At 52.9% G+C, this 23,641-nt stretch overlaps 5 protein-coding genes across 5 annotated transcripts; 2 read left to right on the top strand and 3 right to left on the bottom strand.

Moving 5' to 3' along the window:
- Positions 1 to 1,479: 1,479 nt before the first annotated feature.
- Positions 1,480 to 7,461, bottom strand: J4E83_008420 (uncharacterized protein; the record flags this gene model as incomplete). The annotated part of the gene is made up of 5 exons (XM_049335317.1): positions 1,480 to 1,605; positions 1,655 to 2,868; positions 3,078 to 3,109; positions 3,157 to 3,253; positions 3,906 to 7,461. The coding sequence occupies 5 exons, from the start codon at positions 7,459 to 7,461 to the stop codon at positions 1,480 to 1,482; spliced, it is 5,025 nt and encodes a 1,674-aa protein (XP_049185583.1).
- A 548-nt stretch (positions 7,462 to 8,009) lies between these two features.
- Positions 8,010 to 11,826, bottom strand: J4E83_008419 (uncharacterized protein; the record flags this gene model as incomplete). The annotated part of the gene is made up of 3 exons (XM_049335316.1): positions 8,010 to 8,079; positions 8,129 to 10,917; positions 10,963 to 11,826. The coding sequence occupies 3 exons, from the start codon at positions 11,824 to 11,826 to the stop codon at positions 8,010 to 8,012; spliced, it is 3,723 nt and encodes a 1,240-aa protein (XP_049185582.1).
- A 384-nt stretch (positions 11,827 to 12,210) lies between these two features.
- On the bottom strand, positions 12,211 to 13,764 carry PRP46 (pre-mRNA-splicing factor prp46; the record flags this gene model as incomplete). The annotated part of the gene is made up of 2 exons (XM_049335315.1): positions 12,211 to 13,134; positions 13,189 to 13,764. 2 exons carry the CDS (start codon positions 13,762 to 13,764, stop codon positions 12,211 to 12,213), a joined length of 1,500 nt encoding a protein of 499 aa, XP_049185581.1.
- Positions 13,765 to 16,497: 2,733 nt separating this feature from the next.
- Positions 16,498 to 17,158, top strand: J4E83_008417 (uncharacterized protein; the record flags this gene model as incomplete). Its single annotated transcript, XM_049335314.1, has 2 exons — positions 16,498 to 16,578; positions 16,631 to 17,158. The coding sequence occupies 2 exons, from the start codon at positions 16,498 to 16,500 to the stop codon at positions 17,156 to 17,158; spliced, it is 609 nt and encodes a 202-aa protein (XP_049185580.1).
- Positions 17,159 to 18,396: 1,238 nt separating this feature from the next.
- J4E83_008416 (uncharacterized protein) lies at positions 18,397 to 19,682 on the top strand (the record flags this gene model as incomplete). The annotated part of the gene is made up of 2 exons (XM_049335313.1): positions 18,397 to 19,480; positions 19,537 to 19,682. The coding sequence occupies 2 exons, from the start codon at positions 18,397 to 18,399 to the stop codon at positions 19,680 to 19,682; spliced, it is 1,230 nt and encodes a 409-aa protein (XP_049185579.1).
- Between the last annotated feature and the right edge of the window lie 3,959 nt (positions 19,683 to 23,641).

Raw genomic sequence — 23,641 nt, 5'->3', positions numbered from 1 at the left:
AGAAAGTCTGCTTCTCGATGACGACGCGTTAAACAGACAGTCTGACTGACAGTAAAAAACTGCAGGGAGCGAGCAAAAAAAAGTGTAATGAGCGTAAAGGTTTGCGGTAACAAAGTGAGAGCGAGAGATGAGCAAAGGGAGGATCCCCGGCTGTATTTGAAACTATGGGCACAGGGCTCACGCGCTCCCTTCACGATAGGTTTGCTCGCCTGTGTGGTTGTCCCCTTGGGGGGACGGGGGGCCAGTGGGAAAAGCGGCTAACGGATGGGGAAAAAATAAGATTACTACACCAATCTTGTGACGGGGCCTGAGGCGGGCGACGCAAAATGGTAATTGGAATGGGGATATTGGCAGCGCAAGCGAAAGTGATTCGCTGATCGCAGGAACTCCTTTATGCTGTGCTGTTTCTGTTTGGTTGGGGCCCTTGAGGTTTTCTGCGACGTTTGACTCTTCTTCGTTTTTCTGCGTTTCTGCGCACCCCGTTTGTTCGCCCGGGATGGCCATGACAACTCCAAACACGGCGAGATCGTGATCACGCGATAGAGTCGCCGGCGTGCGATGGCGGTTGGCGGCGCTCAGGGCAAGGTGTCTCATCTCCTTGAAGCGCGGAGAAGCTTCTGATCAGGCCAATCAGAGCGGCCAGCGACGTCGCTAGTGGAAGGGTCAAATTTCCACTTTTTAAGCATGGCAGGGGTTCGCGCTGCCGTCTCCAGGGCAGCCCACATGGCCTCAATTCGTGTGCTGCAGGGACGGATGAGGTGCATATCGTGTTCTTCGCAGCCTCGTTTTGTCGCGTGCGTTGCTGATGATGCGTCACAAATGCGCCTATGTCGTGTAGCGCTGCAGTGCTCTTTCAGGTACAGCGTGTACTGAACATCGCCAATCCCATAGTTCGTCGCGATATGCCAAGGGAGGATTGCCAAACTGAAAACTGACAAGCGACACTGCACATCGCAATTAGTCGCCGGCAATTCGGCACTACTGCCCAGATAGCAGAACACCAAGCGCCGTTTTCCCATCTGCCGTCCAGACATCGTGAACTTGGCCATCATGGTTGATCTGCATAACACATCTCGTTTATAACGGAACACATGTTCTTTTGGTCATTTCACCGTCGAATAACGGCTGGCGGTTACTTTCACAAGTGCTTGTCCACGGCGCAGGACGCCTGATTCTGCAACAAGTCGACGACGACCGTTGGTAGTTAGGGTCAAAGATAAAGCGCGGGTCTCGCTATCTCGCCCTATTACGTTACGTACTATCGTTTCACTCACAACGCGATTCACGAACAACATCTGCAACGATAGTCCGATTCAAAGCAGTGCTGATGCATTATGATAGCGTATACAGCTACATCTCAAGAGCTTGGGCGAAGATGATCGAGATCTACGGCACTCATCTACCGAACGAGCAGTTTAGATGAGGCTGGAACGATGCACACCGCTTCGCAATATCACCGAAGCGCCAATCCATCTTTCCTCAATCCTCCATCTCCCTGGCGCGTGATACTCCAGCGACGGCAGTATGGTTCTGGCCACCGACGGGCTGACCGCATTCCGGACAGCGCGCTTGTTGCATGGGCATGCCGCATTCTCCAATGGCGAACTGCACTGTGTTAGATTATGATATTTCGGATCGGAGAGGAGAAACTTACTGGATGGCCGTTCACAAACTTGTACCAGTGCCCAGAGTGAGTCGCGATACCGCCACGTCCGCTGACCATGGCCTTTTTGATAGACTCCAATTCTTCCTTGGATACTGCCTCGTAGAACTCCTTGTTGAGCATCTTCGATGCAGCGACGACAGCTTGTCGCAAGTTATCCCGTCCACTGAAGCAACTCTCACAAAGCGTGTCCGCCTTTGACAACAGGTCCTTGGCGGTGTTGCGGTAATCCATGGCCTTTGCGCGATCGTTGTTCTGACCAGACTGAGCACTACCGAAGAACTGAGCGATTCGACCATAGTACAGTGTAGCCTCAACCGCAAGTTTAGGCAGACTCTCACGTATGCAGTCATCAATGAGAGTCTTCGTGTCTTTGAGGAACTGATCCGTCTTGGCGACGGGTGAACCACTGGGAAATTTGAGAGGCAAGGTACTCTGGAAATGCTTCTGATCCACAGTACGCATAATCTCGAAGTTCTCCTCAAGCACTAAACAGCGTACCTTGATTTTGAGCAGGCCACCGCCGAGGGTGATGCGTTCATCGCGATCGCGTTTGGCGGACTTTTCGGAAGAGTCGATTGTCAACTTTGCGAGCTCAACTTCCAGTGGATCACTTCGCGTCATGCTATGCACAGTCGCCTGGTGCAGCTTGTAGGTCGGTTGGTGTCGAATATCCATTCTATACTGGAAAGCCTTGACTGCGTTCAGTAACTTGGTCGTATCCCGTGCACGATTGTTGATCTCGTCGTTGATGGACTGCATAGTGAACTCGTGAGCTTCCTGACCGCGGAGCTGGACTGGCTTATCGGGAACAACCGACATGCGCGACTTCTCGAGGTCCTTCCTGACTTCCATGAGCTGGCCTTCTAGTTGCTGCAAGTCTTGTTGACCGTTGACGATGAAGCGCTTGGACATCTCATCGATGACAGCTCGGTTGATGAGCCGGTTGTAGCGCTGAGTAACATACTGCTTGACAGGCTCTCGACAATTAGGGCATTGTGGAATCGATGCGGAAAGCTCGGCGTTCTCAATCAGCCCGGTAAAGGCGCCCGTCTTCGCATCAACACTATACACGTCTTTGAGGCTGACTAGTCCGTCCAAAGTTTCGGTGGTGAAGAAATGACCGCAACCGAGAACGACGATGGGCGATTCATTCAGATTGACATCAGCATAGCGAGACATCATGATCATGTCTGGCTGCTCGTCTGACTTCATGCCACAATCTCGACAGTAATTGACTGGACATGCTTCACCGCAGATGCTCGGACACTGGTGACCACATGGGAGAAGCTTAGTGCATCGCTCATCGCATGGTAAGCGGGAGCAAGGGGCCGAGCAAGGCATCTTGCAATCGCCTTGGTGCTCGCAGGACCATGTGCAAGGCTCAACACACGGAGCACAGGGCTCGTGGCACCTTTGTGGACACTTCGTATGTTTGCAACGTACCTGCATGAGATTAGAAAAGTGTCACCAAACTTATAGGTATCACTTACTTCGCAAGGCGCTTGACAAAGACCGCAATCCGTACCATCGTGACATCGGCGACTGCAATCATGATTGCAGGTCCCATGCTTTCTACCACAGGTCTTCCTGCAAGTAGCGTGCTTGACCACTGGTTGATCGTACATATCCTTGGTATTGCACTGAGCGCAGGTTCCGGGGCATGGATGACCACACGACAGAGGTGTGTTGCACAGTGTAGGGCACTTGAAGTCTTTCTTGGAAACATCTACCGAGCACTTCAAGACCACATCGTGTTCGCAGCCAGGTACACGCTTCGAGATCTTGACGTCGCAGAGTATGCGAGTAGGATTCTGGGTGAGATGACAGGCGACGCCGTGCTTGACATGACCACATGGAAGCTGTACGTGGTCCATCAAGATCATACATTTCCCACAAGGCTCTCCACATGTAGCCTTCTGGCATGCATGGTCGCATGGCTGATGCCGGCGTTGGCACGGCTGCTCGCAAAGGAAAACCTCATGCATGGCTTCCGAGTGGCATCGGGCCCCACATTGATGGCCGCAGTCGAGGCGATCGGCACACGCTTCCCTACAACCACCTTCAGGACTCAGCTTGTGAAAGTCGTCGGGCTGCTGTACTTGGGCGTCGGTATCAGGGTGTCGAGGGCAACGCAAAGCCAAAGTCTTTCCAACCGATTCAGTCGCACGTAGCATTCCGATGACTTTCTGCCACATCTCGACACTAGAGTAGGTGTCTGCATTGCCTATGAGGTACATACCATGTTGAGCGCGACTCAGCAAGACATTGATTCGGTTTGTCGTCTTGAGGAAGCCAACGTTTTGGCGGTCGTTACTTCGCACAAGAGAGACAATGATGATCTTGGCTTCTTCTCCTTGGAAGTTGTCGACCGTAGCAACTCTCAGTAGTTCCGACAGCTGCTTCTTTTCTAGCGGCTTACCCTGATAACTCTCGTGAGCGGGTACCGAGGTCTTCGATGTATCGTCATCTTCTACTGCGAAACCGTCCCTCTCAAGCGCTTCTCGATCGCGATCACTGAGGCAGATCTCAAAATCGCTACTCATAGCGCCGCGGAGCTTCTGAAGCTGGCCAGTGTATGGGGTCAGAACTGCGATATCATCAGGCTTGTAGACGCCCTGCCGAACGATATGCCGGACCAAAGCATGCACCATCTTGACTTCCCACAAGTTGGACTTGGACTTCGTATCGTGTGCATCTGCACCCTTCTCGTTTTCGAAGTTGGTGTGGTCGAGCCAAAAGACATTGCGGCGCATACCAACAACATCCGGCAGCTCCATGGTAGACAGATGGTCCTTGAGCTTATCGTAGATGGTTTCGCGAATCAGCGAAGAGATTTGCGGGCGCATTCGACGCTGTACGTTCAGTTGAGCAACGGGCATCAGAGGCCGCCCGGGCTCACCAATTGAGAGTCGCTCGAACTGACTCCGATCCAGTGCATGAAGCTTTCCTCGCTCGCTCTCAAGCGACAAGTCGCGGAAGTTGCTGACAGAGGGTCGAAGCTGCTCGTGATCACCAATCTGGATCAGATGTTCGATATCGGGAAGCATCGCGGAGATCATGTGGCTCTCCATGACCTCTCCAGCCTCCTCACAGATGATGACTTTACACTTCACTTGCTGGAGGACCGAGATACGCTTCGCCAAGCCAGATGTGGTGACCCCAATGACGTCAGCCTCTTCTAGCAGTCGTCGGTTCCGCTCTTCATGGATATTGCTCAGTTGGCGTTGGGTCTTGGCAGCACCATTGACGATTTCGAAAAGCTCGCTGACCTTGTTTCCTTGAGCTTGTGAGACCCAGGAGGCGACAAGCGCACTCCTTTCAAGGAATGACAACGAAAACACGTTTGTAGTCGCCTGGCGAATTATTTGCTGTAACGCGCCCTGAGGTAATGTAGATTGGCCATAGGCCTCAGTACCGGCGATCCATACATCGAATGGATGGCGGCCAGCTGTCTTGAAGCCCTCGTCATCGACGGAACGGAACTGATTGTAGATCTTCGGATGTTCCTCTTGAATAAAACCTTTAAGCTTGTGCCAGTCCGGACGTTTCGACAAGCCATGAAGACCACCAAAGAGCATCTTGGCCTCCTTCTCATTCTGATCCAGATCCTTGTAGTTCATCGCCGCCATATACTTCTCGGACTTGGTCTTCGTCTCCGATTCGCCAACGGTGCGCAGATTATGGTTAAGAAGCTTCTTGGACTTGCTCATACCGCCGACACGGATGAGCTTGTGGACGCCAATGTCGATTAGGTGTTCGAGAAACTGGTCCAAGGCGTGGTTCGTATAGCAAACGATTAGTATAGGTCCGAGATTGCTTTTCTTCTTGATTTCCAGCAGTATCCTCATGATTTGAAGGCCCAGAAAACTCTTTCCTGTCCCTGGGGGCCCCTGGATGAAGGCAAACTCCCGAGTTAGCGCAGCGATGAGCGCGCGACACTGACCACGATCAAGTTCTGTCTTGGCTTCCAGCTTGTCGAGTAACGCCTGATCGTCACATGATGCTGTCGGTTCGATGAAGAACGAGTCTTCTTTATTTCCATCCTTCAAGAGAGAGGTAACGGGGAATTTGAAGCCAGGCGCGCGCGCGTACAGAGGTGGAGGAATTTCGTGCATCTTGCGTGCTGACGGGAGGCCACTGTGTTTGTCCGGGACGATCCACTGCCGAAACGGTAGACGATTGAGTCGCTGCATGGCTTGTAGACTCTCCAAAGTGGGCGAAAAGGTTGCGGGCATGACTTTGGGAAACTCCAATAGGATACCGCGGGCTACTCCGATGTTGGCCTGCATTAGCATCTTTACCGTCGCTCGATCTTGTGTTACCAGGCTAGCCGTCATGTAGGCCAATTGATTGTGGTGTGTCAAGCTGTACTCCTTTGTTGGATCAGTGTCCTTATTTGAGACAGTAAGGAAGATGTGTTGAACGACATTGTCCTGGATCCATATGAAGGACAAAAGCGACCCTTCGTCGAATCGCCTTGAATCCTCCCACCAATTCACCTTTTGGCTAACATTCTTCTTGCGGACTATCGCAGGCTGCAAAAATTCCATTTGAGCTTGCAACCCCATTCGCTTGTCGAGCGTGACGTAGCTGACGCGAGCGCTGGTGTACTGATTGGCGCGTATATCGCCTAGGTTGAGATTGGGGTGGAGCAGCAAGTTGGAGTCTTGAGATACCGCGTGCATGATTCCAGCCAATGACCCCTTCAGCTTACCAAAGATATCGTGGCGCAGGAGGCGGAAGTAGGTATCGATGTGGCGTTGCACACGATCCTCAAGGAAGTGTGGTTGGTCAGGATCGGTATAGGGTAGGAACTCCTTCGCATCGCTCATGATCTCATCTCGGGTCGGGAAGATTACCACGTCGCCAATGTCCTTTTTGTCGTTGTCGAACCGGTCTGAGGGCACTACGAGGTCTCTCGGGTAGAACGACGCGGGGCCGTCAACATCGTTGTCGTCTCCAACCCCATTTTCACCAGTGGGTTCGGCGAGGAGACCGTGAGCTCTAGCTACCAGGGCTCGAATATCATTGAGACGAATGCTTGTCCGTGTTGAGGTATCTGGCGATACTAAGGCCTTGTAGAGGTCGCTCACAGCCTGGATGGAGTCCACCAGCGGTGTGATCTCATCGTTGAACCGAGCTCTGCGCTCACGTCTCAATAGCTCGAAGAGAGCCGTCGCCATCGCATGAAGCGTCGCTTCGTGGTCCTTGGCAGATATCGAGGATGTTCGAGCTGCCACCAGAGCCTTACAAACCCGCTGGAGATATGAGACTGCAGTGCGTCCACCGACACCGCCAAAGAGGTTGTAGATGGAACCGACGTGGGTGTCGACCGCGAGACATCGAAGGAGTGAGGAATGCGTAAGCGTAAGTAGGAAATGGCGGGCGTTGCTGAGGAAGGTGTCGTAGTCCGAGCCGACAACCTTTGAGTTCAGAATGGCGAGGACGTGACGATGACCACTCTCATCGTCCGAATCATCGTTAAGGTCCTGGGGGAGCTGCTGTCGCCAGTCTCGGTCACCAGCTTCGAGTATGCCGAAAGCACCCTCCCAGAGGCGTCGCATGGTCGTTGGATCAGTTTCCGACTCACCAAGGCGGCGCTTCCATGAGCTGTATGACTTTCGTGCCGCTCTCTGCTCATCCGTCTCTTTAGCCCTCGCGGGCTTGGAATCCTTTGTGTTGCGATCGTGCCTGCCTTGGGTAGAACCACCACGTCCACGACCGCGATCTCCACCTCTGCCACCTCTTCCACCACGTCCACCTCGTGGGTTGTGTCCGCCGCCGCGTCCGGACATCGTGAGCTGGTTCGGGCGTAGGTTTTAGCAAGATCTGTGAGAAGATGCGTCGCTGTAGAGATTGTGTCGGTAATAGTCTCCGCTAGGAAGGAGCAACTGTATCTTTTGTGCGGACGCTAGCCGCCAGAAAAACCCTGCACGGTGTGGTGAGAGGTGAGAGAGTGAGACGTGAAGCGGTGGAGGAGCGGACGTAGACAGCAGTGCTGCGAGTGCTGTGTCCAGCGCAAACATTCTTGCATGAGCGTACGGGCGCTTGCATCAGTCAGTCTCGGCGGTGCAGCAAGTTTTAGCCAGACACACTTGTCCTTTTTCACGACTTTAAAAAATGATGTTGGACCCATCCTGCTACCCTTCCATGGTGGACTTGTTGTGATGACGTAATGCGAGTAAGAAGAGGAAAGAGCAAGTGGTCACCCACCATTCATGAAACGGAATGAGCAGGGAACGCAAATATGTCAAGCAGAAGAACCTAGACCATATGATATTGAAGAAGATCCAATACTCCACCTTGATGAGTCTCAAACGCCATTTATGCTCCCCCATGCACATTACTTCGTCCCAACATCCGGAAACAGAACCTGCACCATCTCGTCCAGAAGCGTAAAGGCAATATGCGTACTGTATCCTCGTTAGCATCATCCACCCAAGAACCATTCCGTAAACTTACTTCAACCGGGTATTATTAATAGTCCCCTCAATCTTCTTCGCCGCCAACTGCGCATTCTGCCTTCCCACAACACTACTCGCCAACTCCGGCACAAGGGTGCTCAGAACCTCGCTCGCGGCTTTTCTACTGTTCTCTTTGTCTTTGCTGGTTCGTTCAACACCGACTTTCATCCTGCCGTTCGGCCACATACTGTCCTTCAGCGTGTCGATGTACTTGACGATGTTGTTCTCAGAGAGCAGGTTGTCGAAAGACTCGCGGACTTTGCGTTCAATGGTGCCGCCGAGAAGTTGGTGCAAGACTACGACGACGGCACGGCCTCGGAGCCAGTTGTTCTCGCGGTTTAGCTCGAACGTTTCGAGGAAGATATCGCAGATTGGTTTTACGAAGGGTTCGAGCTCTTTGTTTTCGAAGGCGAGGAGTTCGGCTTCTGCTTCTGCGTCGTTGTTGGGTTCGCCCGCGACCAGAACGCCGGAGGAAGACAGGTTGCCCGGTTGGGCGGTCGCGCCGTTTGTGTTGGCAAGCTGGGTGGTTGCGGCTGATATGAGGTTTTGGCCTGCGACGGATAGCTGATCGAGGACGGGTATGTTGCCTAGAAACTCTTCCATACCATCTGCGACTGAGTTGTAGATGCGAGTTACGAAGTCGTTGGAGTTTGGGTCCTGGTTTCGCAGGGCATCGGCGGGGCTGATCGCAGCTTGTGAGAGGAAGGCGCGTAGTTCGCGGCTGCGGCATACAGCTGGAATGAGTAGAAGCTCCCTTAAATATTTCTCAAGTCCAAGCCTTCTCTTGTGCAGGAAGTCTTTCTGGAGCTTCAGCATCATCTGCCGGCGTGGGAACTCCAGATTTCGGACTTGGGGAAATTTGGCGCGGAGCCTTTTGTTCAGTTCGTGGAACTCGCTGTATCGTCGTGAGACGACCCAAGTAGCGGCAGGCATCTGGTCGCCAGCACGTCGTCGTACTTCGATGACGTACATAGCATACTCCTTGCCGTCTTCCTCTGTGCCGACCATGATTGATTGAATGAACACAGTCGCGCGTCCGTACAAGCTGTTGTCGCTTTCTTGGACGATGTACTGCTGACGCTGTAGCTCTTTCCTCTGTATCTCACGCTGAAGGCTGGCTTTCGATTTTCGCAAGATCCTCAGTTCTGCAGCGTTGTTTGTCAACTCAGCTTTTGATGTAAGAGAGTCGACGATAGACTCTTGGGATACCAGGCGCTCAATATCAGCCGTTAGTGCATCGATAGCTTCGGCGAGACCCAGGTCTCCAGGCGCCGCCTCGTGAATCTCTTCCTCTTCTGCTTTGCTCCTCGGGACTGGGTCATCGATCTCGTCCTCCATGAACCTTTCTTCATCACCAAACAGGTCATCATCAAAGACACCGCGCGTTCTGGGCTCTCCAACCAAGCCAAGGGACGCTATGCTTGGCTTGAGACTGTCTTTGCTTTGCTGCAATTGTGCTTGCGGGGCTGGGGATGACGCTCGTGGTAGATCGACGGATCCTCGCATGGAAACACTGTCTAGTGGCGATTTCAGACCCGGCTCGTAGAATATCGAACCCTCAGGCTCGTCCATAATGTCGATGATGGCAGCCTGCATAGCATCGACGACCTGCGTATTGTTGCCATTGGAGCGGTCATGACCAAAGTCTGAGTTGAGGCTTGCGGTTGAGTGTGCGAGAGGGTCTGAGTCGTAGTCCTCGTCGAAGAGAGGTGCGCGTGCAGATGATGACCTATGTACATCCAAAGAACGGCGTGCAGGTGGCTCAGCGTTTTTGACGGCTCCTTGGCTCTTAAGATCTGATGACGATGCGACGGCTCGGCGCAAGTCTCCTTGTGGTATCTGCAATGCGCTCTTCTGCCTTGACTGGGTGCGAATCATAGCAGGGGCAGCCGCAGACGAATTGTCGAGTGTTTGCGCTACAGTCCTCGTATTCACACTGCTGTTCTGAGCGTTCGCCGCCTCGTCCATGGCCAGCCACTTGTAATACAAGTTGGACTTCTTGAACCTTCGGAAGTAGGGTTCCTGTAATTGTTCGTACGCCGCCGTCTGAGCTTGGAGCAAAGAACGTCGCGCATTATGATACTGCTGCGGAGTCGCCTTCCGCCCGGCTTTGAGAAACTCAGAGACCGCTTGTCGAGCTTCGGGAAGTATCTTCAACTCCGGGTTCGACAAATATCCGTCGTAGATCTGCGCCAGGTCTGCACGGTCAGACTCTGTCCATGCAGGAAGCGAGCCTATATAGTCTGGCGCTTCTTCAGTCTCTACTTCCAATGGATTGCGAAAGCCGTCCACCACGATCCAAAACTGCACCAGCCGCATCAAGTCCGCCTGATCCATGAACTCCATGAAGCAAGACAGTCCTGACGCATCGTACAGCACTTCGCGTAGAGACGCGTTCGCGAACTTGGACGAAGTACGCTTGTGCTTCGGCTTCTCCTGTGCGGCAACCTTTGCCCGAACCGAGCCACCAGCACTGAGGTTGTTGACTTTTGTATCCAGAATCTGTCGCGCTGTTTCTAGACGCCGCAGATAGACAGGGTCTTGATCTTCTACCGTGGAATCCTTCCGCAATTGACTTGACACTTCGCTGCGAAATCGTCTAGCATCTGCAAGAGTATTGGTCTGCCTAATGGCTCGTATGAAACGTTCGAATCGTCGCTCGTTATCGCCGGGCGCAAGCTTTGGAAACTGGACGTTCTTGGGGTTCTTCGGTGAGGGCGGAGCATGTTCATCGAGAGCAGCTCGAATCTTGCGGACAGTTTTCCTTTCCTGTATCAACGATCGTCCCTGAATAGATTAGCGACGGTTTACTATGAGCGGGGATTTTCTTACATATCCCTCCATAAGCTGGTTCCATGTATCTGGGTCAGCAAGCATCTGCATCACAGGAGAGAGGACTGCGCAGGCCACAAGCTCTTTGATCAGTACATTGACAGCGGGACTGGTTGACATGTTCGCAGGCATAATCTTTGGCAGTAGTCGCGTGACGATGCTTCGTAGATGTTGCTGCTGTATAGGCTTGGTATTCGAGTATGCCAACGACGCCGCCGGGTGCAACCGGCCCTCTTTGTATTTGGCTGCGATGGCCAGATCAAGCTCCTCAGAATCTGTGATGTTCCGCGACAGCTTGCGTCCGCGAACTATGCGCTCTGCCTCGTAGGACGCCCGCAAGTGATCGGTGATGAGAGGTATCATGCGCGACACGACTGTCTCGACCATATCTACTGCCAGTATGCGCTCCCGAACTTCGCCCATTGCAGCCCGTATCGCATTGTCCACCTCGTTGACGAATGTCGGGCTTTTGCTGATACTGCCGTACCAGCTCTTCACGAAGTCGCGCAGTATCAGCCCAATGAGCACGTCGATGCTGTCTGATATCATGAAGGACGCGGGGTATAGCGGCTCCATCATGTACATGTTCCTCATGTCCAAAGCCTCCCTCTCAGCCTTCCACCTGTCCGGCGCAACGAAGGCGACATGGCGCGGTCCATAGTCGACCTTTCCTCCGCTTCGTAGGTCTGTGTCCCAGGCGATCGTGAAGGTGAGCCATGCTAGCAGGGCAAGCGTCGCGAGTACTCCGGCGAAGAAGGCGTAGGGCAGGTAGTGCAGCTTCGGCTGCCAATGGGTCAGGTACCCCCAGGCGATGAAGACGGCGATAGCGGCGAAGACCAGATCTCTGCGCTTCACGGGGGCCATAATCGTGCGGGTGGCGCCCGTTTCTGCATCTTGAGCGGGATGGCTGAGGGTGCGGGAGGCTTGGTGTTCTTTGGACAACCCACTTTCGAGCTTAGACCACTGCTGACGTCGACCCGCGTATATCGTATTCAGCGAGTATACAAGCGTTAGTATCTTGATCTTGACAGCGAACTCAACAAGTGTAGAACATAGAGAGCACCTTATGAAGTTTCTGGATTGCGCTAGAGTTTTGAGCGCTATCAACCCCCGTGGAAAACTGCGCTCCTCGTATTTGGTATAACCTCCAATGCAGATAATGCCATGATCCCAATAGTTTACATTCATGACGCCGTTCCAACTCCGATACTATGCACAAGCTTTCTCGTCTGCCCCGACCATATCCATCTAGAATTTCCGTCGTCCAAGTGTCGGCTTCCAGTCGAGCGGGTGTGTCTCTTCCGTGGCGTTCTCGTCCTGCTTCCAAATCTTGATAGACTTGTCCGACTCTCCGGTGATGAGACGCAGGCCGGTCTTGTCGAATGTCGAGCACATAACACCTGCTTCGGCCTCAAGAGAACCCGGTTGTGCGATACTTTCGCCATGCTGGAACCGATGGCCTGTCTTCCAGTCGTAGAACGAGGCTTCGCCGTTGTCGCTACCGGCAAACATGATGTTGTCCTCGTTTACGGAGAGTGTGTTGATGATGCTGTTGACCGGCGAGAAGTTCTGCATGAAGTCGCCGTTCGGGCACAGCCATTGTTTCGCCGATTGCGCCGATCCAGATGCAAATGTGAATTCAGTAGGATGTGTAGCGAGAGAGCGAACCGACTTCTTGTGATGTGTGAGAACCGTTCGAGTCTTTCCAGCGACTAGGTCCCAGAGTCGTATTGTGCTATCCATGCTTCCAGACAAGACTTGGGGCTCGGCTTCTTGACATTGGATCGAGGAAATGGTTCCTTTGTGGCCTCCGAGAACATGGATGTTGCTGCGCGAGCGCATATCCCAAACGCGGACTACACCATCTCGTCCTCCGGTGCAGAGCACATCCACAGTCGGGTGAAGCGAAAGCGAGTAGACTCCGCTCAAGTGGCCGTGGTAATGTCGGATGACTTTGTTGGTCTCGAGATCCCAGCATTTGACCATTTTGTCTTCTCCGCAAGAGAAGAGATATGGATGCCTCGGGCTCACTGCAAGTCCTCTGACTGCAGAAATGTGTCCTGTCAAGGTAATCTTCAGTTGACCGCTGGCTAGATCCCAAAGCTTGATTGTCCTGTCCGCGGCACCGGTCGCGAACCATTGGTTTCCAGGCTCCATCGCCACCGATCGCACCTATACGTAGTCAGCCGCTGTCGCTCTCTTGTATAATACTATCGCATAACTTACCCATCCCATATGTCCGCTAATAACCGTCTTGACCTTCCACGGCGCATGCCAGTCGGGCTTCGCTTGGCGAACCACGTCCTTCCTGACCAACGCGCTGGACGTCTGGTCTCTGCTTGGCGTAGGTCCATGAGCGTTCGGTGCAGCGCCCTTGCCTCCTGCTCTCACTGCCAACTGCATCGACTGTGCATCACGCGCCTTGTCCGCCTTCTCTGAGACACCATCAATCATCTTCTGCATCTTAGGATCCGAGGCCTTCTCTTCAGCGTTCTGTGCCTTGATCTTCTTGCGTCGCTCGGCCGCTGTAGATGCTGCGCTGGCCATCTTCGCAGCTAGTGCGGGTGGTAGCTCGCGTACATGCTCATATTCGTTGCGAATGCGCGATGCGACGCTGGCCTGGTCTGCGGCGGCCGAGGGCGCTGGTGTGGTTGGGTGGATTGAGAAGCTGCCATTCGAAGCGTGATCTAGCGCCGCTGATGACGCGAAATCGGCGGCGAATATCTCGCGTGTCCGTTTCGACGAGGATCGAATAAGCTGTTCCGCCGTGCTGAGAGGTCGCGAAGCTGCGGTTTCGGCCATGTTGGCGACGTGATGTGGAGGGGAGGAGGATTACTGCATCAAGATTAGCTGTGGCTGTTCGCGACTGAAGCGACAGTGATAAGAGAGACTCACGTGTTGACTTATGGGGTGATGCTGAAGGCCAACTGCTGGTCGTCGACTCTCCATCGCGAAGTTTCACTAGCGCGCCTTGCGAGCTAAGCCGAGCTAAGGCCGAGCACTATCTTATCTAATCATCTCCGCCGCCCAAACACTCTCTCACCAGAGTGTCTACCCAGAACACATCTTGCTACCTTAAGTATCGCTTAGCTCGTCAAACCATCTGTCGCATTCTGCACGCAATTCTACAGCTTTCGAATCCCTATTGCGGAAATCGTCTGAATGGTTGCTGAATGGGTTGTTTATTGTGGTACAGCGGCCCCGTCTAGGACAAGACTTGGAGCTTGTGACTGCCGTCCTGGACGATTCTTGCCAAGACAGAGTATGTGGTTGTTGTACCTATCCCCAGGCTGAACATGGTCGTGGCCCTCAACTGCTTCTCGCCAACCATCAACGACGCTTGTCTGCAAGCAGCACTGTATCCCTTGATACCAAGCGCACACCGATGCAAGCATCATATTGTACTCATGGTTGACAGGTAACATGAATAAACTCATGAGTTCGGTCTCCCAACTACCCTGAAAAGGCATTCTAGGTTGTTGCATACAAACAGTCGTACGCCAACACAGAATTCTCAACCCACGCTACATACGAAAAGATTCATCGAGCTCGGGCGCGAAAGCCGAACGAAGTCGGCAAGACATGATACCACAGTGTTGCTTTCGACTACAGCATACTTCATCTTCGTGAGATCTGGATTGAGCATCTCGACAAGCCTGGGAAGCAAAGAATCCAGGCTTCGAGTAAATGACGGTGGTCTATGGCGGTTGGGTGGAAGGTCCAATGCACACATCCCAAGCGGAGGAGCCGACTGGTCTTACTCCGCAGTAGGGAACCCAGGACGCAATGCTGGGTGCTCAATGGGGTTACATGACCGGTAATTTGTACGTAAGAGCCCTCATCTGGTTATTCACATGGGTGCCAACTTTGGATCGTCCAATACTCGTCGTGGCTAGACGATCCAATGCCCAACGCTCGCGTGCACACATCAGAATGTGCGGGACATGCAGGGGATACGAGTGAGCCTCTCCTTCGTACAGCATGGCACTGTAATATTGCGCCGCAAAGCTCACATGCCAGATGCTGTCAGCACCGCGCACATGTTTCCTGCATCGTGACCACGTTTATGACTGCGCAAAACTGTCGCGAACCTGTGGATACAGAAAACCCAGCTGTCACGGCGACGATGCTTGTTTCCCCAGATCTTCCGGGTTCTCCGCTTCATAGCTCCAGGATTGCGCAAAAGCAGCTGAACGGCGCGCGGTCAAGCACATGCTGCCGAGGAAGTTGAATGGAGAGCCAGACCGAGTCGTCAGATCCTTCCAGAGGAGGAAAGCCACCTCCGCACGAAATGACGCAGGAACGGTTAAACCCTTGCACTTCAACAACAGGGTCGTATTGGCGGCACACCCACTACAAAGTAACTCAAGAGAAAGTGTCCTGTGCCTAGAAGTAGGTATTTCTTGTCTTGAGGATAGGAGTACACAAGCATGTTTCTTACAGCCGCCTAGACACACGAATGCAGGTACAACAAGGCCGCCAGTCTTACGCCATGCCACCGTCTTTTTGCCGGGAATTTCGCAGACAGCGGTGGACGTTCGGATGGCGCATCCGTTCGGCGGGTTAGCCATGTTCCTGCGCGACCGAGCTTAGCCAAAGGGTGTAAGCATGGATTATCCCGGATGTTTGGCCGAGAATGGTCGAGATGTCGCGGGGTTTGTAACACTGGATCCTGCGCCATATATCGATTTCTGTGTCGCATTTACGCTTGCCGCCATCCAATGGCCACCCAGCCGGACTGGAGGAGAAAACTTTGACGATGGAAGATCTGCGCAATGTGACGATGCACATAGTGGTTGGTTTTGCATCGTTGCGTGGCTTCACAGCCTCAGGGCTGCCCCGGATCTTCTCGCTTCGCACTAGTCCCGGAAGCGATTAGATGGGAACGGCCGCACCGTCACTGGCCTCATGAGACCCAATCAGCAAAAGCTTCTAGTCTCTGCGGCATGGTTCTTGGCGCCTTGATCAATTCGATCCCTGTTCTATGCTGGAGCTCGCCGTCGCCCAACACCAATGCTCACCAATGATGTCCAATCGACGATCGGATGGCTTCTTACTCGGTTCAATAGCACTACACGCTCCTCGCAATTTCTACATGACACTCAAGAAGATGTAGAGAAAGTTACGCGGTACTGTCTCCTTTCTTTCAATCTTCATGATTCACGACCATTCGCTGGCAAGGCGCGCCGCGCCTAGTTGTGTGGCAATAGACTCTGCCCTCACAAGTCCGGCCTCGACGAGCCGCAGCTAGCGATGCGTAGTCTGGGGTAGTGTCATCACGCGCTACCACATCGAGCAATACCTCCAGGGGCTGCTTGAAGATCTCGAACGGGGGCGAACAACACGCCCAGTGTGGAGCCACTTGGGTGCTAGCTTGTTTCTCACCTGGACACGGGTGGCCTACGGTTCCGCTTGATATAAAGAGCTTGTGGGAGCCTCCTGTTCGAATTTCTGCAAGCTTCAACTGTCGTTATACATACATCAAAGAACTTTCACTACACCGATCACCGTATCAACACCAAGACAACCGTCAAAATGAAGACCTTCACCATCGCTGCCTTCGCCGCTCTGGCCTCCGTTGGAACTGCCCAGCTCAGCAACATCCCATCTTGCGCCGTATGTCATACCATGATAACCTTTGCACTCATCACAAACTAACACCTTCCAGCTTCAATGCTTCCTCGCTCCCCTCCAGAGCGACGGCTGCTCCTCCCTCACCGACTTCGAGTGCCACTGCAAGAAGGGTGCTGAGCTCCTCGGCAAGGTCCAGCCTTGCGTCCAGGGTGCCTGCGAGCAGGAGGACCAGGCCAAGGCCATCTCCGCCGTCCAGGACACCTGCAAGGCTGCCGGTGTTCCCATCAACATCCCCGGTGCCAGCGCTGCTCCCTCAATGGCCAGCTCTGCTGTCGCCAGCGCCACATCCGCTGCCGCCTCCATGGCATCTTCTGCCGCCGCCTCTGCCTCCTCCATGGCTTCCTCCGTCATGTCTGAGGCCTCCTCCGCTGTCGAGTCTGCCGCTTCCTCCATGGCCTCCGAGATGTCCTCCGCCATGATGACCGGCACCCCCACTGCCAGCGAGAGCATGATGAGCATGACCCCCTCTGCTTCCATGTCCGAGTTCACCGGTGCCGCTGCCCAGGCTACCCAGGCTGTCGGTATCCTCGGTGCCGCCGCCCTTGCCATGCTCGCTTTGTAGATACCCTCAAGCCCTTGGTGGCAAGAATGAACGGATTGACTGGTTAGTCATGGTCAGGATGTAATGGAATCACGTTGGGATGGATGGATCGAATCTTGTATTACCACCTAAAACCGATAATGCGATACCTAATATTTCGAACTTGATCCATTTCTCTCATACCATTATAATGTGTCGCCTTCTAAATCTGATGCATTTCCTACCCTGTTACCTCGCTGCTCACCTGCAATGTTTCTAACGCGTCAGAATCTTCCGGTGGCTGTTTGCATTCGGTCGTACCGAAGCTGAAAAGTTGCCCAGTGACGTCAGAGTAAGCACCATCGTGTCGCCGAAATGAGAACATAAGGGCTACCATGCCTTCGTTCGGATTAAAGCCACCCGAGCTTTTAGTGTATACAGACGCTACGCATGTGTAATGCACTCGTTTTATGCAAATTATCACGACGCCCTTTTACCGATTCACCGCAGTGGAAGCGACGGAGGCGCTCTCCTACTGCTGTTCTCTTGTGTAATTACCGTAGACGGCCCTTACTCTTAGCTTGGCTCTTGTAGACTGTATCGTATTGTCTGCCCGATTCAATTGACAACGCTTGGTATTTGTTGATAAACGTTATAATCGATCTCATATACTTCAAGAGAGCTTGGAGACTCGACGGACGCCGCGGAAAATCCAGTATCTGCCCAGTTGTTGGGAAACATATTTTTGGCTGGACAAAGTTGCTCTGGAGCTCTTTCCACCGCAACTCTGCAACAGGTAGCTAGCCATTTAGTTGTGTCGTGCGAGGTATACTACTGGGAGAGAACAAGCCCCTCAACATTTAAGCGACTGTTCGCGATACCCAGCTGCGTCATCTCACTCACCACCAAGCACTCAGCTTGAGGTGACAAGGCCATCCGTTGCGCTAAGCAGGACCACAAAACTTTGGTCCAAGACCTGCGCTTACTCCTTCAAGAAATACATGATCCTGAAAAAGGAAAACTACCCCAGCGGGAGTCTAGATCGCGTGCATGCTGCAGGCGCGACGTTAGTAAGCGATGTAAAGGGTGACTACCCGCTGCAGCAGACAAGGCAACCACACAGAATTAATTCGTGACGTCAATTCCTGCGTACGTCGATAGCTAAAAGGGCGCTGTCGTGCTTTGAGATGCAAGTGAGGGGTCACATCATGCAGAGAGCGGAGGAGCGTAGCTGCAACACCGCCAACTTCAACATTCTCAACCCTTTATAGACAATCATCATGGCTTCAGAACCCGAACCATACACAATATCAGTCCCCGACTCTGCAATCGAAAAGCTCAAACGAAAGCTCTCAGATGCCGACTTTCCAGATGAACTCGACACACACGATCAATGGCCCTACGGCTCACCCCTCTCCGACATCAAGCGTCTAGCCAAACATTGGGAAACCAATTTCTCATGGCGAGACGCCGAATCCAAGATGAACGAGCTACCCAACTACCGCAAAAAAGTCCAAGTCGACGGTTTCGGCCAAATCGACATCCACTTCGTGCACAAGAGAAGTTCAAACCCTAACGCCATACCCCTCCTCTTCAGCCACGGCTGGCCAGGCTCCTTCCTCGAAGTAACGAAATTACTTCCGCTTCTTGAAGCTGGCGAGAAAGAAGGGAAACCCGCGTTCCACGTCGTCGCGCCGTCTTTACCGAACTTTGGGTTTAGTCAGAGGATTAGCAAGCCTGGCTTTGCGTTGTCGCAGTACGCGGAAACGTGCCATCGGTTGATGCAGGATCTCGGGTATGAGAAATATGTTACGCAGGGTGGCGATTGGGGGTTTTGGATCACGAGATCGATGGGGATACTGTATTCTGACTATGTTCTCGCGAGTCACATCAATATGGTGCGCGCGCAAGCACCGACGTTCACATCGCAGCCTGCGCTTGCTCTGCAGCACGCCATTACTCCTTATACTGAGGCCGAGGCCAAAGGAATCGAGCGCTCAGAATGGTTCCTGAACGAGGGCCAGGCATATCGCCAACTGCAATCCACCAAGCCACAGACGCTATCCTATGCATTCGCTGATAGCCCCGTGGCCCTACTGGCGTGGATCTACGAGAAGTTGATCGATTGGACGGACGGTTATCCTTGGACCGACGACGAAGTACTCACTTGGGTTAGTGTATACTGGTTCAGCACTGCAGGGCCCAATGCGCATGTCAGGATCTACTACGAAGCACAACATAATCCTACGGATCTGATTCCGAATCGAGAGCGCACGACGACGTGGATTGATCGGGTGAAGTTGGGGGTTGCGCACTTTCCTAAAGAGATTACTGTTGTGCCGAGGGTATGGGCGAAGACTTTGGGTGAGTTATCCTCGTGACGATGAGGTTGTGGCCTATACTGACTGATCTGCCACTAGGTCCTCTCGTTCATGAGAGTGTTCACGACAAGGGTGGGCATTTCGCTGCGCATGAGAGACCGGATGTGATCGTTGCGGACTTGCAGAAGATGTTTGGGAGGGATGGGCCATGTTACGGAATAGTTCCAGGAAAGTCGGGTTATTGATATGGGTTTGTACATGGAAACAATTTCGATGGAATGATATGATGACGAAAACTAATTTACGTAACGTCATTGTTTGACAGGTGCCGGCTTTATCAGCTCAGCCGTCGAGTCTCGAGCGCCTTCACACGAGAAGTCAAACGCGGCCATGTGTGCGTCTGTTGGCTTTTCGGCCGTGCATTGCGTGATATTTTTGGCTTCGTCGCGACTTCTCAATGGGGAGAGAACTCGTCCCGGTATCGGGTCGATCTCATCTTCAGACACCAATGTCGATCGCGACAAGTCCTTCTCTGCCGCCGACGCCGAAGAATTGAATGTAAGCCAGTGGATTATAAGAGCGTCCCAGCAAACGTCCACCAAACAGATCGCAAGGCATATCATGCCCAGCTCTTCGCCCCTGGTAAGGAAGAATTGTACCATATTCGCCGCCGTTGGTATCTCTATCAAGAGCGACCCAATGATGCTTTTCCAAAGCAATGTCTTGATGTTCTTCCTAGCTGGCGTATCCTGTCCGCCATGCACTGTATCCACATTCTGACTCGACTTCTTCCTCTTGAATATCCTGGAAAGAGTAGATGTGCCGGGCAACCCTACGACCGGATAGAGTAGGTAAAAGAAGACCACAGTCAGAATAATATTCGTAAAGAAGTTGACCACGGTAAACGGTATCGATGCGATGCCGCGAATGCCAAAGTGGCAGCGTCCATCCGACTCGTGCAACTCCGTGACGTGGTTGAGATAGGAGTTGATGGCGACAGTACCGTACAACACGACGATCATGGCCATGCAACATAGGTATATCTTGTCTTTTCGCCTATTGACGAAAGGCGCGCGGACGACATGAATGCGTTCGACCAAGAAGATATAGCTGCCATGTATTAGTAAATGACCGAGTTTCGTCGATACAAACTTACATGATAGCTTTTATGAGCGTGTAGAAGATCAAGCAAACCCATGTTCCCGCAACGCAGAGCTCGTAGGTATAGAGCCCCTGGCCTGCCACAAGAACGGCTGAGCAGATGATGAACATCAAGACCACTACGTATAGCATGAAGACAAGCGCAGACATGAGGCGATGCTTCCTCAAAATGCGGCGTTTGAGTTTCTCAAACCGCGAACCTATGGTCTGTGTAAGAGAGTGAACACAGAACTGGTCCAAACATGATGGCGTGATGCAAGTTGCAAAGGCCATCGTCTGGCCTTGAGATCGATCGGGTACGGAAGAAGAACTTACCCAGTAATAGCGAGCATACCATCATGCACAACAGCGATATGATCGTGAAGATCGACCTATCCCGTGGAAGTTCGCCATTGTCGATGAAAACGTTCGAGTTCCGAAAATCCTCTTGCCGCACCTGTAGGGGGAGGGCTTGAGCAGCGAACGTCTGCATCAAGAAAAGACAGGCGAACAGCCTCATTCTCGACAGAAGTTCGGAACCGATATCGAAACGAGTCGTACGCGTTCGCAGAAAGAAAGACGTGATCAATAATCATTCGATTGGGGATCCTTGAGTCCTTAACTGGACCCTTTTCGCAACCTGACATCTGTCTTGGTCCCACAAAATGACGCTCCATTATTTTCTTCTTGCGTAAATCATATGGTCAGGCCTATGATCGACCGAGAGTTGCTAGGGACTGTGGCGCTGAGGGCGATCGTTTTGCTTGACTTCCAATGTTGCGTGAGGCTGATTGGGTTTACGCTAGTCATGCGGAGATGGGGCCGGCTGGCCGATGCGGCCTCGAACGCGAGATTCCCGGTGAGCAATCCACGTGCGTGCCGCTGCTCCCGTTCCTAGTAGCTGTTGGATGCGGTTTTTCTCAAATATCTCCGTCAGGGACAGGGTCGGTATTAGAGGCCGGTGTGCATTTTGCTTTTTCTACTTGACAGGTGTCATGGCTCGCTGATTCTTACCAGATGTCTCAACCATGCATACTTCACCCATTCGTACCCCACGTTGTTGAGCGGAAAATCCTGTTGGCTTCCCCTGGCGAGGATCCTAGTCCAATGTCTAACTGGATCTCGTCCCTTTGGAGCCAATATTGCCGCATCGGGATTGCGACAATCCGCCGAACGCCATTGCGCCATTCTCTTGCTCTGCTGAATGATCCTGATCTTGATCTCCGAGGGTGAGTTTTGCCGATGTTGCAACGGCCTGTTCTTCGCTCGCGGGCATCATCTCGTTTCATTCCAAGAACAACCATAGCCAGGATAGAGCACATTCGATGTTCCCTGAGGCACGTCAAGATGTGCTCAGCAGGACCTTGCACTTCTCCTGTCTTCTCCAAAGAGACAGCTGGCGAAGCTGAAGAGTACACAGCCCTCAGATCTGGCAGGGGTCGCAGGGATGCTGAATCATAGTAGTCTGAACGAGTGGCTCCGAGGAACGAGCTGAGTAGATTGACTTCGGGAAGTCACGAACAACTGTGGGGACTCTCGTAAACTTTGCCTACACTCTTCGCACGTTCGTACCCCACGCCGTGGGGTGCAAGGAGCATTGCGAATACTCGGCCAGAGGTGGCTATACGAGCATGTGATTGATACAAGGTCGTTTCGGTCGATGATCGCTGGTATATGCGCGCTGCGAGAGCATCCTGAAACCCCTGCTGGTATCCACGGGGAATTTCTCGTCACAGCCCATGTTGCTGATCACACTTCTATCTACAATGTAGTCGTAGAATTTGATCCCCTAACGGCCAGTGAATGTTTGAAAGATGCGCGCGATCTTCTGATTCGGCGTGGAGAAGGAGCTGCGGCAGGTCAGTAAGCTCTTGAAGTGGCGTGTGGTAACTGACTTGTTCGCTCAGGGCGCGTTCAACCAGCTCCTTCCGCGAAAGCTCAATGAAGACATCGTGAAACCGGCCTTCTCCGACTGCAACTAGTGGTGATATATTGACTTTCGCTCGGTCACATATCAAAGTAGGAACATAGCCGCATTGCAACCTTGGAAGTGAAGGTTGCCAAATGTGGTGTGCGCGCGCGATGCGCGTCCCGGCGGATGTCGCGCATACGCGCACGGCGCGTCGCACTAGAGCGGATCTGGACTTGCCGGATCGCTGATCTCCGAAAGCATCTATGTAGCCATCCACTCACAACTCTACAACTGCACCTCAACCAATAATGAGTGGCGATACAAGATTGAAAAAGAAGCGGAGAGGCGGCCCGCGCAGTAGAACAGGTATGTGCCGTGATCTATGAAACTCTGCTGCGATGCTGAGATAAGCTAATGCCATCAAGGTTGGTACGTCTGGCTGCTATTCTCATCGCGAAAACCTGTACTTCTGGCTGACTGAGTCGCTCCAGCGCCACCTGCAAACGCCGTCACACTCGCTGCGATGAGAAAAGGCCAGTATGCGGGAATTGTGAACGCCTCAACCTCGACTGCGAGCTATCCGAGGAGATCGTATGGGCCACCCCTCGTGTCGATACAACACCGGACGAACCAAACAATGATGCGCCGCTTCTCGTTGACGTGTTTAGAACACGGATGAATGATCTTGACCTTCCTGAAGACACTTTGTCAAGTCAGAACTACATACCTGCTAATGGTGTCACGACAGCAGGTTCCGACGAAGCGAACGGTCCGAAGAAAGTACGCTTGACACCAGAAAGCGCCTTCCTACTCCAGACCTATGTACGCACCGTCGCACAATGGATGGATATTTTTGATCATACCAGCACCTTTCAGCACAAAATTCCACAGCTGGTCCTCAGATCGCCGCTTCTGTTTCACTGTGTATGCGCCTTTACCGCCAACTATCTAGCCCTTTCCAATTCGAGCCATGATCCTTCTTGGCAAGTCACAGCTTCCAAGCATTATGGCGAATCGTTGCGCCTACTCATAGAAGCTTTGAGCATGCCTTCGCACGAACATGCGCTTACCGCAAGTATGCTGCTCTTGAGCTACGAAATCCACGGAGCTTTGCGCTCTGAAGACTATCGGCGACACTTCCTAGGCCTTACA

The sequence above is a fragment of the Alternaria metachromatica genome (assembly GCF_023757995.1).
Source record: "Alternaria metachromatica strain BMP 0045 chromosome Unknown scaffold_24, whole genome shotgun sequence".
Classification (NCBI taxonomy): domain Eukaryota; kingdom Fungi; phylum Ascomycota; class Dothideomycetes; order Pleosporales; family Pleosporaceae; genus Alternaria; species Alternaria metachromatica.
Note: the sequence above shows the minus strand (reverse complement) of the source record. Positions and strands in the feature narration are given on the sequence as shown.